This window comes from Manis pentadactyla, chromosome 12 (genome assembly GCF_030020395.1).
Source record: "Manis pentadactyla isolate mManPen7 chromosome 12, mManPen7.hap1, whole genome shotgun sequence".
Lineage (NCBI taxonomy): Eukaryota > Metazoa > Chordata > Mammalia > Pholidota > Manidae > Manis > Manis pentadactyla.
Window position 1 is genome coordinate 103320352 of NC_080030.1, and position 13601 is coordinate 103333952.

The 13601-nt window shown below is 32.5% G+C and overlaps 1 protein-coding gene across 7 annotated transcripts in view; it reads left to right on the forward strand.

Moving 5' to 3' along the window:
- Positions 1 to 13601, forward strand: part of GRIK2 (glutamate ionotropic receptor kainate type subunit 2) — a 588905-nt gene that overhangs the window by 207629 nt on the left and 367675 nt on the right. For all 7 annotated transcript variants that reach the window (XM_036890423.2, XM_036890420.2, XM_036890419.2 and 4 more), the window contains 2 exons: positions 6365 to 6532; positions 10037 to 10294. In XM_036890423.2, coding sequence (XP_036746318.1) covers positions 6365 to 6532; positions 10037 to 10294 — 426 coding nt within the window. The remainder of the gene's footprint in view (positions 1 to 6364; positions 6533 to 10036; positions 10295 to 13601) is intronic.

Sequence of the window (13601 nt, forward strand, 5' to 3'; positions counted from 1 at the left end):
TTTTCAATTTTTTCTTAGCAAATTTTAAAGCTTTTAGAACAAAAATAGCGGATTTCTTCTTCAGAGAATCAAGTTTATAGACCCTTATTTTTTATTTAACAAAGAAAATAGATAAAATACACATTCTCCCAATTTCCTGCCCATCTTCACATCAGCAGATTTCAGTTCATTGCCTCTTCCTTGAGTGAGTGAGGTGTCCTCCTCTGCAAGGTGTAGCCTACTTCCCCCCTTTGGATTCGATCCCCACTTACTCCTGAGCCACCTGGCCTCAGCAGTTTTCCCCTCCCTTTTCTGCTTTTAGCCTTTCTCTTTCTACTGGTTCTTTCCCCATCATCTATGCATATTGTCTTTCTCATCATAAAAGAAACAAATGCTTGCACACCCTAAGACTTCATAGTATTCCATAGCTACTCTTCAGTTTTCTGCTACCCCTTAATTGTCTAGCTTTATTTTAAAGCAAATTTTATTCATTTGTTTAAAATACAAGATTAACACGGGTTCTTTGTTAAATATTTAAAATATAAAAACAAGCAAAAAAAAGAAAATTAATCAAAGGCCTATCATCTAAAATGAACCACACAATATTTTGTTATGCATAAGCTCATATTATAACTACTTATTAAAGCATTTTTGTCATCAAATATCTTCTATAGAATAATTTTTAAATGGCTAGATGCATATAATTTTATTAATTTAGTGTACCATAAGTTATGTAAATAATCCCCTGTCATCGGGTATGTATAGTGTTTCTAATCACAGAGAAAATCCTTGCAGCTATTAAATCACCTACCTTCTCTTAAGGTTGCATCCTGTAAGTAGAATTAGTGGGATTAAGTTTAAAGCTTCATAGATTTAAAAAAAGGTTTTCAAGAAAATCTGTGTCAGTTTGTTTCTCTTTTCACCTGTGCTTTTTCTCAAGCCCAACAAATTTAATCTGTAGAAATTCTATATTTTAACTTTTTCCCTATTTTTGAACATTTTCGTATGTTCTTGGTTATTTGCATATGTTATTTATAAGTTATCTACTCACATTTTTTGACAATTTTTCCATTGGAATGAACATAGTTTTATTTCTTAATATTATTTATCTATTGAATATACCAACCCTTTTCTTTTCTAATGTATTATGTTTATGTTTAGTTAATATATCTTTGTCTATTTTCTCATGGATATTACTTGAATGATGCTTAGGTGTTTGATTTTGGATTTTTTTTCAAATATTTAATTTCTGTTCAGCAGTGTCACTCTTATTTTTACTGCTTATGTTATAAAACATAAAAAAGCCTTAGCACCTTTATGCAATTGTTTTTCAAAGTAAAATTTTATTAAAGGGCAAGTTATATGTACCAAAGCGCCCAGATCATAAAGCTTTAATAACATAGATCCAAGCACCTAGGTTAAAAAACATCACCAGCACCCCAGAATCATATCATGCACATTCCTACCCCTACCACCAACCACTATTTCTTGAACATTTAAAAAAATGAAATCATACAGCAGTATTTTTTTGTGTCTGACTTATTTTACTCAATATTTTGTATGTTGAATTAATCTCATATAGTTGTATGTTGTCACTGACTGACGCAGGTATTCCATGCTGCTATGAATATTCTTGTAGTACATATTTTTTGATGAACATATGTGCACATTTTTGTTCGGTGTGTTTCCTGGAATAAAATTTTAGTGCTCATGGTTTATGTATTTTCAATGTTAGAATTCTGACTCTGATACACAATTTTCAAAATAAGTTGTACCAGCTTCCAGAAAGACCAGAATTGTATGAAGGTCTCATTGCCCTAGATTTTCACCAGCACTCGGTACTACTTATTTTCTTCATTTTAGTCATTTAGAGGTGTATAAAATTGTGTGGAATTGTCATTTTAATATTCATTGTCCAAACTACCATGAAGTTGAACACTTTTTGAATTTTATTGTCCATTTGAATCTTTTTGGAGAAGTATTTAAGTTTTCTACCCATATTTCTACTGATTTGACTGCCATTTTCTTTTTATGAATATTTTAGAGATGAATCCTGTTTTATACACACATACATACATACATACACACATTCTGGATTCCGTTTTGAACTAGGAAGTTCTTATTTAATGTGGTTTAATATGCCTTTATTTTACTTTTATAATAACCTCTTTTTTAGAGATCGTTTCTTAGCCTAAATTTTTCTTTTCATATTATTGTTTAACTTTCAAATTTAGTCTTAAGACTGAAATTATTTTTTTATGTGATTATCCAGTTCATCAGACACATTTATTGAAAATACGATCCTTTGTCTTTGGCAGTAGAGCATCATTACTTTTTTTTCTATGTCAGTGACTGTAAAGGTAGAAGTCTGTTTTTGGATTATATGTTCTGTTCCATTTATTTATTAGCCTATTTTTAAACCAATACCAAAAATTGAGTAATTTACAACTGAATGAATTACTGTATTACAATTTCTTAAAATACAGGAGGGTAAATCCTTCAGCTTCTGTTTCTCTTAAGATTACTTTTACTGTTCTAGGCCCTTTGCATTTCTATATGAATTTTAGTTTGCTGTGGCTTTGATTGGAACTTATAGATTAATTTGTGGATAATTAACATCTCATAGTATCTTGAGTTCTTTATTTCAAAAACTCAATATATGTTTACTTAGTTCATTATTTTCTCTCAGTGTTGTATACTTTCATCATAGATATCTTGCACATCTAGATAATTGAAGTTTTTTGATGCTGTTGAAAATGAAACTTTGAATACTTTTCTGTTTGGTTTGTTGTCAGTGTAGAAAAATACAATTCATTTTGTATATCGATCTTATATCCAATGACAGCTTCCTAATAAATTCATTCTTTTAATTCTAATAATTTATCTGTATTAGTTTTCTACATATGCAGTCATTTCATCCATTTTGTTTCTCCCTTTTGAAACCTTATACTTTCATTTATTTATTTGTTTGTTCATTTATTTATGTTTCATTACTCATTGCATCAAAAAAGACCTACAGTACAATGTTAAATCAAGCGGTCAGTAGTTGGCACCTTTATTCCTTACCAGTCTTAAGAGGAAAATTTTTAACATTATGCCAGTAAGCATGATGTTTGGTGTAGATTATTATAGATACTTTTTATCTGATTAAAAGTTCTCTTCTGTTTCTAAATTGCTGAGTTTTTAATAGTGCTCAGATATTGAAATTTATCAATGCTATTTTTGTAACTGTCAAAAGGATTCTTTGATTTTTATCCACTTTCTGGACAAAATTAATATTTTAATTATGTTGAATTATTTTCAAATGTTAAACATACCTTGAATTCCTGGAATAAACTCATGTCATTTTGATGTATTGTTATGTTTATATGTTGCTAAACTCAATTTGCTTTCTTTTATTTTGCATCTGTATATAAAGAGTTGGTGTGTAATTTAATTTTTTTGTAATTTCCCTTTTCTCCTTATTCTTAAGAGACTTGCTAAGGTTTTATCCATTCTTTTTCTATTAAATGTTTGTTTTCTATTTCAGGAATTTCTGCTTTAATATTTATTTTCTTTCTTTCTATTTTTTAGATTTGATTTGCTTTCTTCTTTTCCTGGATATTTGAGATAGAAACTTAGATCACTGAATTTCAGTCTTTTACATTTTCCTTTAAGCACAGACTTAACTTAGTTGTATCCTACAGATATACATCCTGCCACATTTTTAGTTTTAGCTAGTTCACCAAATTTTATAATTCTCATTATAATTTCTTCCTTGACCCTTAGATTACTTAGCCATGTATTCTTTTATTTCTAAATTTGGTATTTTCAAGTTATCTTTTTTGTTACTGATTTCTAGCTTAATATCACTGTGGTTAGGGAACATACTCTGAATAATTTCCATCATTTTAAATGTGTTGAGATTTAATATATGACTCACCTTATGATCAGTTTTGGTAAATACATACTTGAAAAGAAAAAATATACTATTTTGTCACTTCAAGGTACTAGGTATTTCATCAATGTTAATTAGACAAATACATTAAATGTATAATTTAGACCTTCTAAATCTTAACTGACATTTATTTACCCACCCTGCCCATACTTGCCCCGCCCATGTAGGGATCTCTCTGTCTTGAGTTAATATGATTGGGAGGTGTTATAGAAGATATCGTTCCCAGAAAGCCTATATCATCTGAGTATTTTCATTTTTTTTAATATGCAAAATTCTAAACTCTGGCTTTGGATCAATAAAAATTAATTATTCATTTTTTAAATTAAATAGAAAATGGGTTTTCCGATGGGATTACAAAGATTTCTTTAAATATTCAAGCCAGTAGTTACTATGTAAACCTGAATTTGCATTATTTATCTTGAAGAGAGGTAAAGGATAGGAAAGTTTTAGCCCATTCTCATCAACTATTGACCATGTCTACACACTATTTATACCACATAGAAACTACAGTTTGAACTGAGGGAAGTAGAAGACTCAGTTTTTCATTTTATTTTGCCACTGAGAAACAATGTCGGGTTTGCTTTTCTATTCCATATTTAAGATTTTACATTTCTCATTATGTGTTATCATTAAAGTCACCATGTCTCAAATTTTAGGAAGTTCTCTGCATTTGCCTGAATGAAATTTTGAAGAAAACTACTAGTTTATAGCGAGATAAGCAAGGGCTTTGAAGTCAGACATGGACTGATTCTCATGCTGGCTCTGACACTTGATAGCTGTGCAGAATTTGGCCCAAAGTGTCCTTTCCTGCAAAATTGGAGTGCTTTGAAGATTCAGTGAAACTTTAAACACTATGGAGCACTTACTCTGTGGCAGCCACTGATCCAAGTGCTTTGTTTAATCTTTATAACGTAATATTTAATCTTTATGACATGTCTGTGCAGTAGCCCCCATCATCCTTCTTTTAGAGATGAAAAAACTCAGACTGAGGATTTGAGCAACTGCCCAAATTTACATGGATGGCAAGTGTGGCAGAACCAGAATGTCGACCCAGCTTGGCTGCAGAGTCCATGCTCACACCACTACCCTTCTTCACATATAGGAGACATCTAATATGGTTCTTGACGCCCATTAGACACCTAGATACTTACCGTGCTGCTTAGCATCAAGTCACCAAAGATTTTAAATATATTCAGAGTACTATTTCACAATAAATGGATTGCTCTGGTAAGTACACCATCAGTTTAGTTAGAAGAATAGGAGAAATATTTCAAAATAATATGGTGTCAAATAGCAAATTTTCCAGATCTTTCTGAATATATTTGTCTGCTTACTGTGGTATATTCTAGAAGCCTTATTCCTCATATTTACAGGAATAGTTACAATACCTTAGGTTCTTACTAATTTAGAACAAGTCGTGTTTTGGTAGTATAGTCACCCGAAATTCATGTGTCCAAAGACGTTTACTGTAGTGTGAATCGCAAGCTGTGAAAATGGCTTATTCAGGAGACTTTAACAAGTGAATGAATGACTGTGCTCAGAGGATAGGGTGTGAAATTTGAAACAGGAAAGATACCTGCTCTCTATTTTGAAAGACTAGTTTCCCAAGATCAGAGATTGGAGGGTGTCAGGTGTCAGCTGCTCCCATTTCAGACCATTCACCAAAGCAGCAATAAAGAAGCCATTCTGCCGGACACAGAGGACCAAGTTGGGTCACTCATAACTGAGGAGGGGCGAGATGCTATCAAGAAGGAAGGCTGGGACAAGAACTGAACTGAGCAGAGCTGCTAGAAAGTGAGAAATGGAAAGGACATGTTTTTAAATTTTACTGTATCTTTTAGGCACAAAATTTTATGCTACAGTGTTATTCAGTGATTAAGGGATTTGCACTGTTCGGGAGCGTTCTCTTTCACAAATGTCAAGTTCTTCTGGAATAAAACTGACAGTACAACAAATAGGAAATGCTACCTTGTTCTCTTTTCTTGCCAGTAAGATGCCAGAATTTGAAAGTGAATGTGTATTTTGATATCTTAACACAGTAATTGCCATAACAATTGTGGTAAAGAACTCTGGTTCCTCAATTCATGGAGAAAAATGTAATGTAATTTTCCCAATGCTTGACTCTGTAGCTTCATACCAATATAGAGGATTGATTATTCTGGAGGATAATGTTCAGTACTTAAGGCATGATCTGTATATACCTACACACAAAAAGAAGCTCCTACTAAAAAAAAAGGCATAATCATATGTAAATCATGTTGATTTTGGTAGCAATACCAAAGAAATATTGCCTATGTGGATTTATCTAAAAGGGCACATCCCAAATATTCAAATTTTTAGAACTAGTAAGCACATACACATACACACATACGTACTTAAAATTACAGAAAACTTCCCACATTTTCTCTATCCTGTAAGAACTGTACGATTATTCTTTCTTTTTGGCAGGTGGTATTTTTGAATATGTGGAATCTGGTCCAATGGGAGCTGAGGAGCTGGCGTTCAGATTTGCTGTGAACACCATCAACAGAAACAGAACCTTATTGCCCAATACCACCCTAACCTATGACACCCAGAAGATAAATCTCTATGACAGTTTTGAAGCGTCCAAGAAAGGTGATGTATAGACATTTACCGTTATGGTTTCTGGAATTCAAATTTCTAGGTTTCTTAAGAGATTTCTTAATTCCAAAGATAATGAGTAAGTCGTTAGGAACATTTTCATGCAAATGCTGCTTTTCAGAATGCACATAAATTTTATCAGGGAAGGTAGGCTGATATGATTATTGTAAAAAAATACGCAGTTGAATCTGTGATAAGGAAATTGTTTTTTTCCCATCAATCCTTCTATGTTGCTACTAAACTATTCCTGTTTTTAAGACCCCATTAAATGACATACATGAGTGGATTTTACCATGTTTTGTAATCCATTCTTCCATTTTATTTGCATGATTTGTTGATTCCACTGTATTATTACTGAAGTTCTGTGGTTCCAAGTGACTTTAAAAAGTCTGTCCATTCTTAAAACTTTATTGTAAAATAATGAACAACCTTTCATTTATGTAATATTTCATGTCATTTTTTTAACCACTTATGTTTCCTTATAACTGAAAACAAATGGCTAATTATATGAAAAGTTGATTATATGAATGATTAATTAGAATGTTTATGAATTTTGTTATTCCTTTTACTATGTTGTGGAACTGTGTCTTAAACATTCAAAATAGGAAAATAACTTTGTAGAATATGAATTTAACATTTATATATGAAAGTAGTAATAGAGGAACATTTTTATTTTCAAAAGATTATTTTAACCAAACAGCAGTCTTGGTAGTAAATGTGTTTTGAGAGACGTTTCCATAGTTTAACTGTCTAACTAACTTGCCTTTTCTTTTGTATAGGTAGCATTCATGTAACGGGAATTAATTTTCACTACATAGATTTTTCTCACAGGAGCAGGCTTGCAAAACATTTGTTCTGAATTCGTTTTTTAAAAAGCATTTGCTTTCTGTAATGCTAGTATTGTTTTATTAGCTATTTTACATTGATGGAAATATACATAATTATTTGCAATTCTGAGTTGGTCCAAATTTCCTCTAAGCTCATTAATAGTAATGACAGCTGATAAGGTACAGTATTTCTTGAGATGAAAGTATCATTTTTCCCTCCAGCTAACTAGTGTTTATCAAAGCCTCTATTCTGCCTGTCTGATTTCATATCTTTATGAATGCAAATAAGCTGCCACATTTCAGAACCATGTCAGGGTGACAGAAGGTTTTAAAGGCTGAAAAAAAGGGTAAAGGTTATTGGGAAATACTGTATTTGTCATCATCATTGCAAAATAAGTCATTAACTGCAAGACAAGTGCATTTGATTAGTGACATAGTTCATGATGATTTCCATTAAGAAGAAGCAGCTCTGTCTCAAATGAAATCATTTAGACCAAATAATAGGGAAAATGAGTGCAGTGTAAATAAAATATTAATAGATTTCTCAATGGCGACTTCAAAGGAGTGACATAAAATAGGACTAGAATGTTCTGACAATAAAGTTTCTATCTTGGAAACACCCTAGTTAAAATGATGAGGGGTTAAACTCATTTGGTTTCCAAAATATTAAAAGGGATTTACAGACTTTTTCACCCATTAAAACTCCACTGGGAATCAAATTCATTAATTGACTTTTGCCTGAAGCTAGGAAAAGCCCAGGTAAGTGTATTGTTTGTTATGCTTTGGATCTTACCTGTGAGGCTCTTGCTTGTTCAGCTATTACTGATTGGAAAGTACAGCAATATGTAAAAGGATGATATAGGGAAAGATAGAATATGCTTTGGACCTGCAGAGATCAGTAGACAGGTAAATAGTGATGTTAATGATGAATTTTAAAATAATGTAAATGAATAATTTGGACATTCTCAAAGTTTTTAAAATTACATTTCCAAAGCAAGAAAATCATAAGAAATTATGTGTTTAAATTTTAACATTTTCTCTGACATGTGGTCTTACACTTTTAATAGATAATACTGTTTTGCTAAATAAATGAATGTGTTGATGCATGAGAGATTGAATTATTTGAATCATACATTGCTGTTAAATGACTCCCGGTAACTGAAACACTTTATTTGAAACACTCTTCAGGGCATCCTGTATATATGACATAATGTTTCAACTTTTCTTGATTTGTGATTTGTCAAAAGGTTGGTGAAGGAAGATCTTTTATTCTCAATGTATGTTAATTAAAATCCATGTAAGTGAAAAATTTCAGTCTCTAACCTCTTACTGATTCAGAATTCAATTATTATTTAAAAAATAAGAATCTATGTAGGCAAAATCAGTGTATTTAGATCATACTGAATTTTCAAAGAAAATTTAAGGAAGTAATTTTTTTCAGGTAAATTTATTTAATTATTAAATATCTTTATGCTTAAGAATCCATCCATACCATTGTATTTTATGCAGCAAAAACCCTGAAGGAAAATATCAGAAATTTGCCACAATAGAATCATGAACTATTTTGGATAGATTGCATCTGAACACCTAACTGATGCCCCAGATTTCCCATAACAATTCTGCTTAGTCCTGGTTGACTGTTTGCAAGGACGGACAAACCACTGCCTCTTGGAACAGACTACCACTTGGGGGCATTTCTCACTTCCCTTTTAATTTTTTTTTAAATTTAAATTGTGTGAAAATTTGTGAGAAGCCGCTAACCATTTGCCCTTATTCTTCCTTTTGTATTGACACGGAACAGTCTTAAGCTTCTTTCACAGGTCAGATCTTCAGATGTTTAAAGATGATTTTCATGTCTCCAATAATTATTTACTCTAGGCCCACCCTCAGTAGTTGCTTCAGTGGACCTCCTAGAATTTCAGGTCCTGTCACAGGCCATCACTTCTCACCTGAATACCTTTCAGTCTGTGCATACCTCTGTTACTTGCTGTAATTATTACTGATGTGAGCCAAATTTCGTATGAGTAAATATAAACTTAAAAAAGTAAGTTCGAACAATATAAAAGACATAGTTTCCCAAAGCCAAATAAAAAAAGATGATCAAATATTTATCTGACGACTTTCATGTTCTTTCTGTTCAGTAAGATCAATCCATATGAAATCATCCTCTGTGAGCCATATCAGGTTTTGGACGGGTGTTTGTAGGCGTAGCTTGACCTTTTAATCAGTTATGTGCAAATGCTTAACTATGTGTGGCCATAGCTTTTTGGATAGAGGGAGGACCAAATGGCTTCTCAATAAGAATTTGAAACATAGATGACGTCTGGTGCATCTGGGAAGGAACACTATTCTCCCAACTCCCTAATATGAACTATGCTTCCAAAATGAACACTCCCCTTTATATTCTAGAACAATCCTCCTCTCTCTTTCCCTCCCTCCCTATTTGTAGAATCATTTCAACATTGAGCTTCAGGTGCCTGTGTACATTTCCCTTCTAACAAACTGAAAATGTTGCAGGGAGACAAAATGTAAAATCAGCTAAATGTTGATGTTATATTAGAGAAAAACAAATCTTCAGGATCATACCTTTGGGCTTACAATAACAATGTGGTAATGTCGGTGCACTGGTGTCTCTTCACTCATTATTGACAGACTTCTGTCTCCTCTCCAGCCTGTGATCAGCTCTCTCTCGGGGTGGCTGCCATCTTCGGGCCTTCGCACAGCTCTTCAGCAAACGCTGTGCAGTCCATCTGCAACGCCCTGGGCGTGCCCCACATTCAGACCCGCTGGAAGCACCAGGTGTCAGACAACAAAGACTCCTTCTATGTCAGTCTCTACCCAGACTTCTCCTCGCTCAGCCGTGCCATTTTGGACCTGGTGCAGTTCTTCAAGTGGAAAACTGTCACAGTCGTGTATGATGACAGCACAGGTAAGAAAGGCCCATGGCCCTTGGGGCTGTGCTTTAAATACACACAATTTTCTGAAACTCATCCTAGAGTCTTACTGTATTCTGAAAAGACTTTGGCAATCAAACATCAACACTAATTTGACACATCCAAACAAAGAGCAGCTTAATCATACATTTTTTGGTCTGTATTTGTACAATAGGCATTCTTTTTTTCTGTGGAGGTCAGTTAGTGTAAATTATAATATTGGAGGAAGGAGAGAGAGTGAAATACAATATTGAATTTTTTATTCCAATAATTTTTCTACTAAGTTCAGGATAGTTTCCCAATGTCAAGTCTCATGATTAGCAGTCAATGAAACTTGTCAAGAAATTCAGAATTTTGTCTTAACATTTTCTCTAGCTCTTCATGTGCAGAGAACGTGTATGAAAAGTAATAACCTTTATATCTGGATAGCATGTTAAAGTTTCAAAAAGGTTCTTTTCTCAAATTGCAACAGTTTAATACCCATTGAAATACTCAGAGGTTTTGGAACCATTTATGTGTAGACACAGTATAGGAACTTGGAAAATAGAATTTACGAAGTGGTTTTCATTTTGGTGTCTTCAGTTAAGATTTTAATGAATAGTTGCTGGCTAGCAGTTGTGCTTTCTTGTTTTAATGTATGTTATTATTTTTATATATGATGGTTATCTTGAGGCATCAATTAAAAACAAGTCTTCTAGATAAACATAAGAAAGTAAGCAGTTAAAGTAGAGTATTAATTTTCCTTGGCTGTTACATTGATGAAGGAAGTGTATATTATTTTGGTTATTAGGTAGTGATAAGGTAGGTCACAGTAAGGCATGTAGTGCCTTTATTTTAGAATGTAAAGAATTTTATTCTAAGACAGTTCTATATCTTCATGTTTATATCAAAATTGAAATTCATTTGAATTTAAATTCTCCCAAAGTATGAGCACACTTTGTTCACTCGTGCAGAATTTAGTACTTTGCACAGAAATTAGTCCATTTGCCAATAAAATTGACCATCTGCAAATTGACAGATAGGAACTCTCTCCTGAGAGAACAGGGAACAGGGAGTTACAGGGGTGAGAAAACAATGAAGATAATTTGAAAAACATTTTCATTGGGATAAAAAAGAGTGAGTCTAAATACACATTACTAATTTTGAGTCTAAATACACAAGACTAATTTTGTTTTTGTGATTTAAAAAAGTGAAATGCTTATAAATAATCGTAACTAAGAAATACATCAATAAATGCCCTTAAAAATAGCCTATTTTTGATGTGTTGTTTAGCTCAGATTAGACCTATTGATTTTATTGTATTATGTTTTATTCTGAGTCATTACTTTTCTGTCATTGGTAAAATTTTATATGTCCAATTATGGATAGCAAATTCTCTGTGAATGGTTTCTCTGGGGTTGCATAAAGTGATGGTCCAGTGGTATCTTCAGTTACAAATTGGTCCACATGTTTATGGATGTCATACACAGAAATGTATAAATATGAGTACTAATGCATTGTGAATTCATGGGTTATTTACTTCTCTATTCCCTCTTATATAATTCAGGTGAATTCTGCCTAAATATCACACATCCTCAAAAATGCACACACATGATATAGATACACACACACACATATGTGTATGTTGTACATGAGATATTTTGTATTTATTTCTTATTATCCTAAAACTCCTCATAGTAGAATGAAAATTTTCAAATGTTCAAAGGTTTATAGATATACCACCTTTCTTTACTATTGCATTTGTGTGTGTGTGTATGTGTGAATGTGACATTTTTATTTCATGCGGGTGGTTCTTGAGTGATTGAATAAGGAGATAATGGAATTTGTGATCAAGGTCATATCACAGTTTGGTAAATCTCCATGTGTAATTGAGATTTGCTTTAAATAATATTCTAAACATTTATATCATTGAAACAAATTTAAATGAAAATATATATAGTTAATGGATTAGGTATATAGTCTTTTGATGGGATACTGGACCTCAGATTAAATTTACTAAAATAGTTTTTTACTATTTAAAAGACACTTTTCCACTCTCTTCACTTTCAAGGTGACTGACATACTTTGAGATTACAAAGGTCCTTGATTATTTCAATATTAATGGTAACTGAGTCACTACAGAATTATTCCTAGAATACGTATACCTTTAAAATCCTCTGAAGAAAAGAAAAAGTTCCATTTTATGCAATATTTAATTCAAAAAATATTGATTGAGCACCTGCTTCATGTCGGAGACTGTTACAGGAGTAAGGTCATGACAGTAAAATAAAATCCCAATCCTTGTTGAGTATTTAAATATGAAGAGGTATTCTCTTCCTATGTAGAGATATGTAATTGTTCATGCTTTTAATATTATTTATAATGAGTTAATTGCATTCTTAACTGGCCATTTGTAGTCCCTCTTGATACACTTTTAAGAACTGTTTTTGTTTTTTGTATAGCATAGAAATGACTCAAAAATCGAAGTCTTTGAAATGTATTAATAAGTATATAGAAATAGGCTTTGTTCTTTTGGATATGTTTTAAAAGTATCAAGGTGGAATTTTCATGAGAGAATTCACCAGATAGCATTTATAAACTTCCCAAAGGAACACGATGACTATTTGATCATGTGGGAGGAAATCTGATTACAGCAGGACCGTGAACTGAAATGGGAAAAAAAATCCACCTCATACCCAAGAAGATAAACACTGTTGGCTGCATCATGAGTTTACATATCCGCTGTTTACTGCAGGACACACTGTGCCATTTTATTTACATTTCCTTTTTTTCTTTTCCAGATTGATTTATTATGTATGCTGTTCCTCCCATTTATATTCATTTCTTTTTTGTTGTGTTGTCCAGTTTGATACATGATAATTATACTTTCATCTAGTATTTGTTCCCACCCCCAAAACAGATGGGATGATAGATGAAATATAGTGCTGGAGTAGGAGAAATTCTTAGAATGATGTTAACAGGAGCTGTTTATTTTTTATGGTAATTAGCATTTGTTGTTGTCGTGGATGAATGCTTTTAAACACCCTGAAAGTCTGTTATAGCTCTGAGTGATGTCCAAAAATGATGGAAAAGAATTGGCTGCAAAAACAAAGCTTTGTTTATGTCAGTCATTTTGGAACATATGATTCATTTTAAATATAAACTAAAAATAAGCTGGATAGCTGTCAGCTTGCAAGCAATTCCAGGATAAGTTCTGAATATTTGCTTTAAAATCCCTGTGTTTCATCTTTGTTTATAGATCAGCAGTCCATTAACAAAGAACTCTGGACTGGTAAACAGGACTCTATTCCCAGTTTTGCTTCT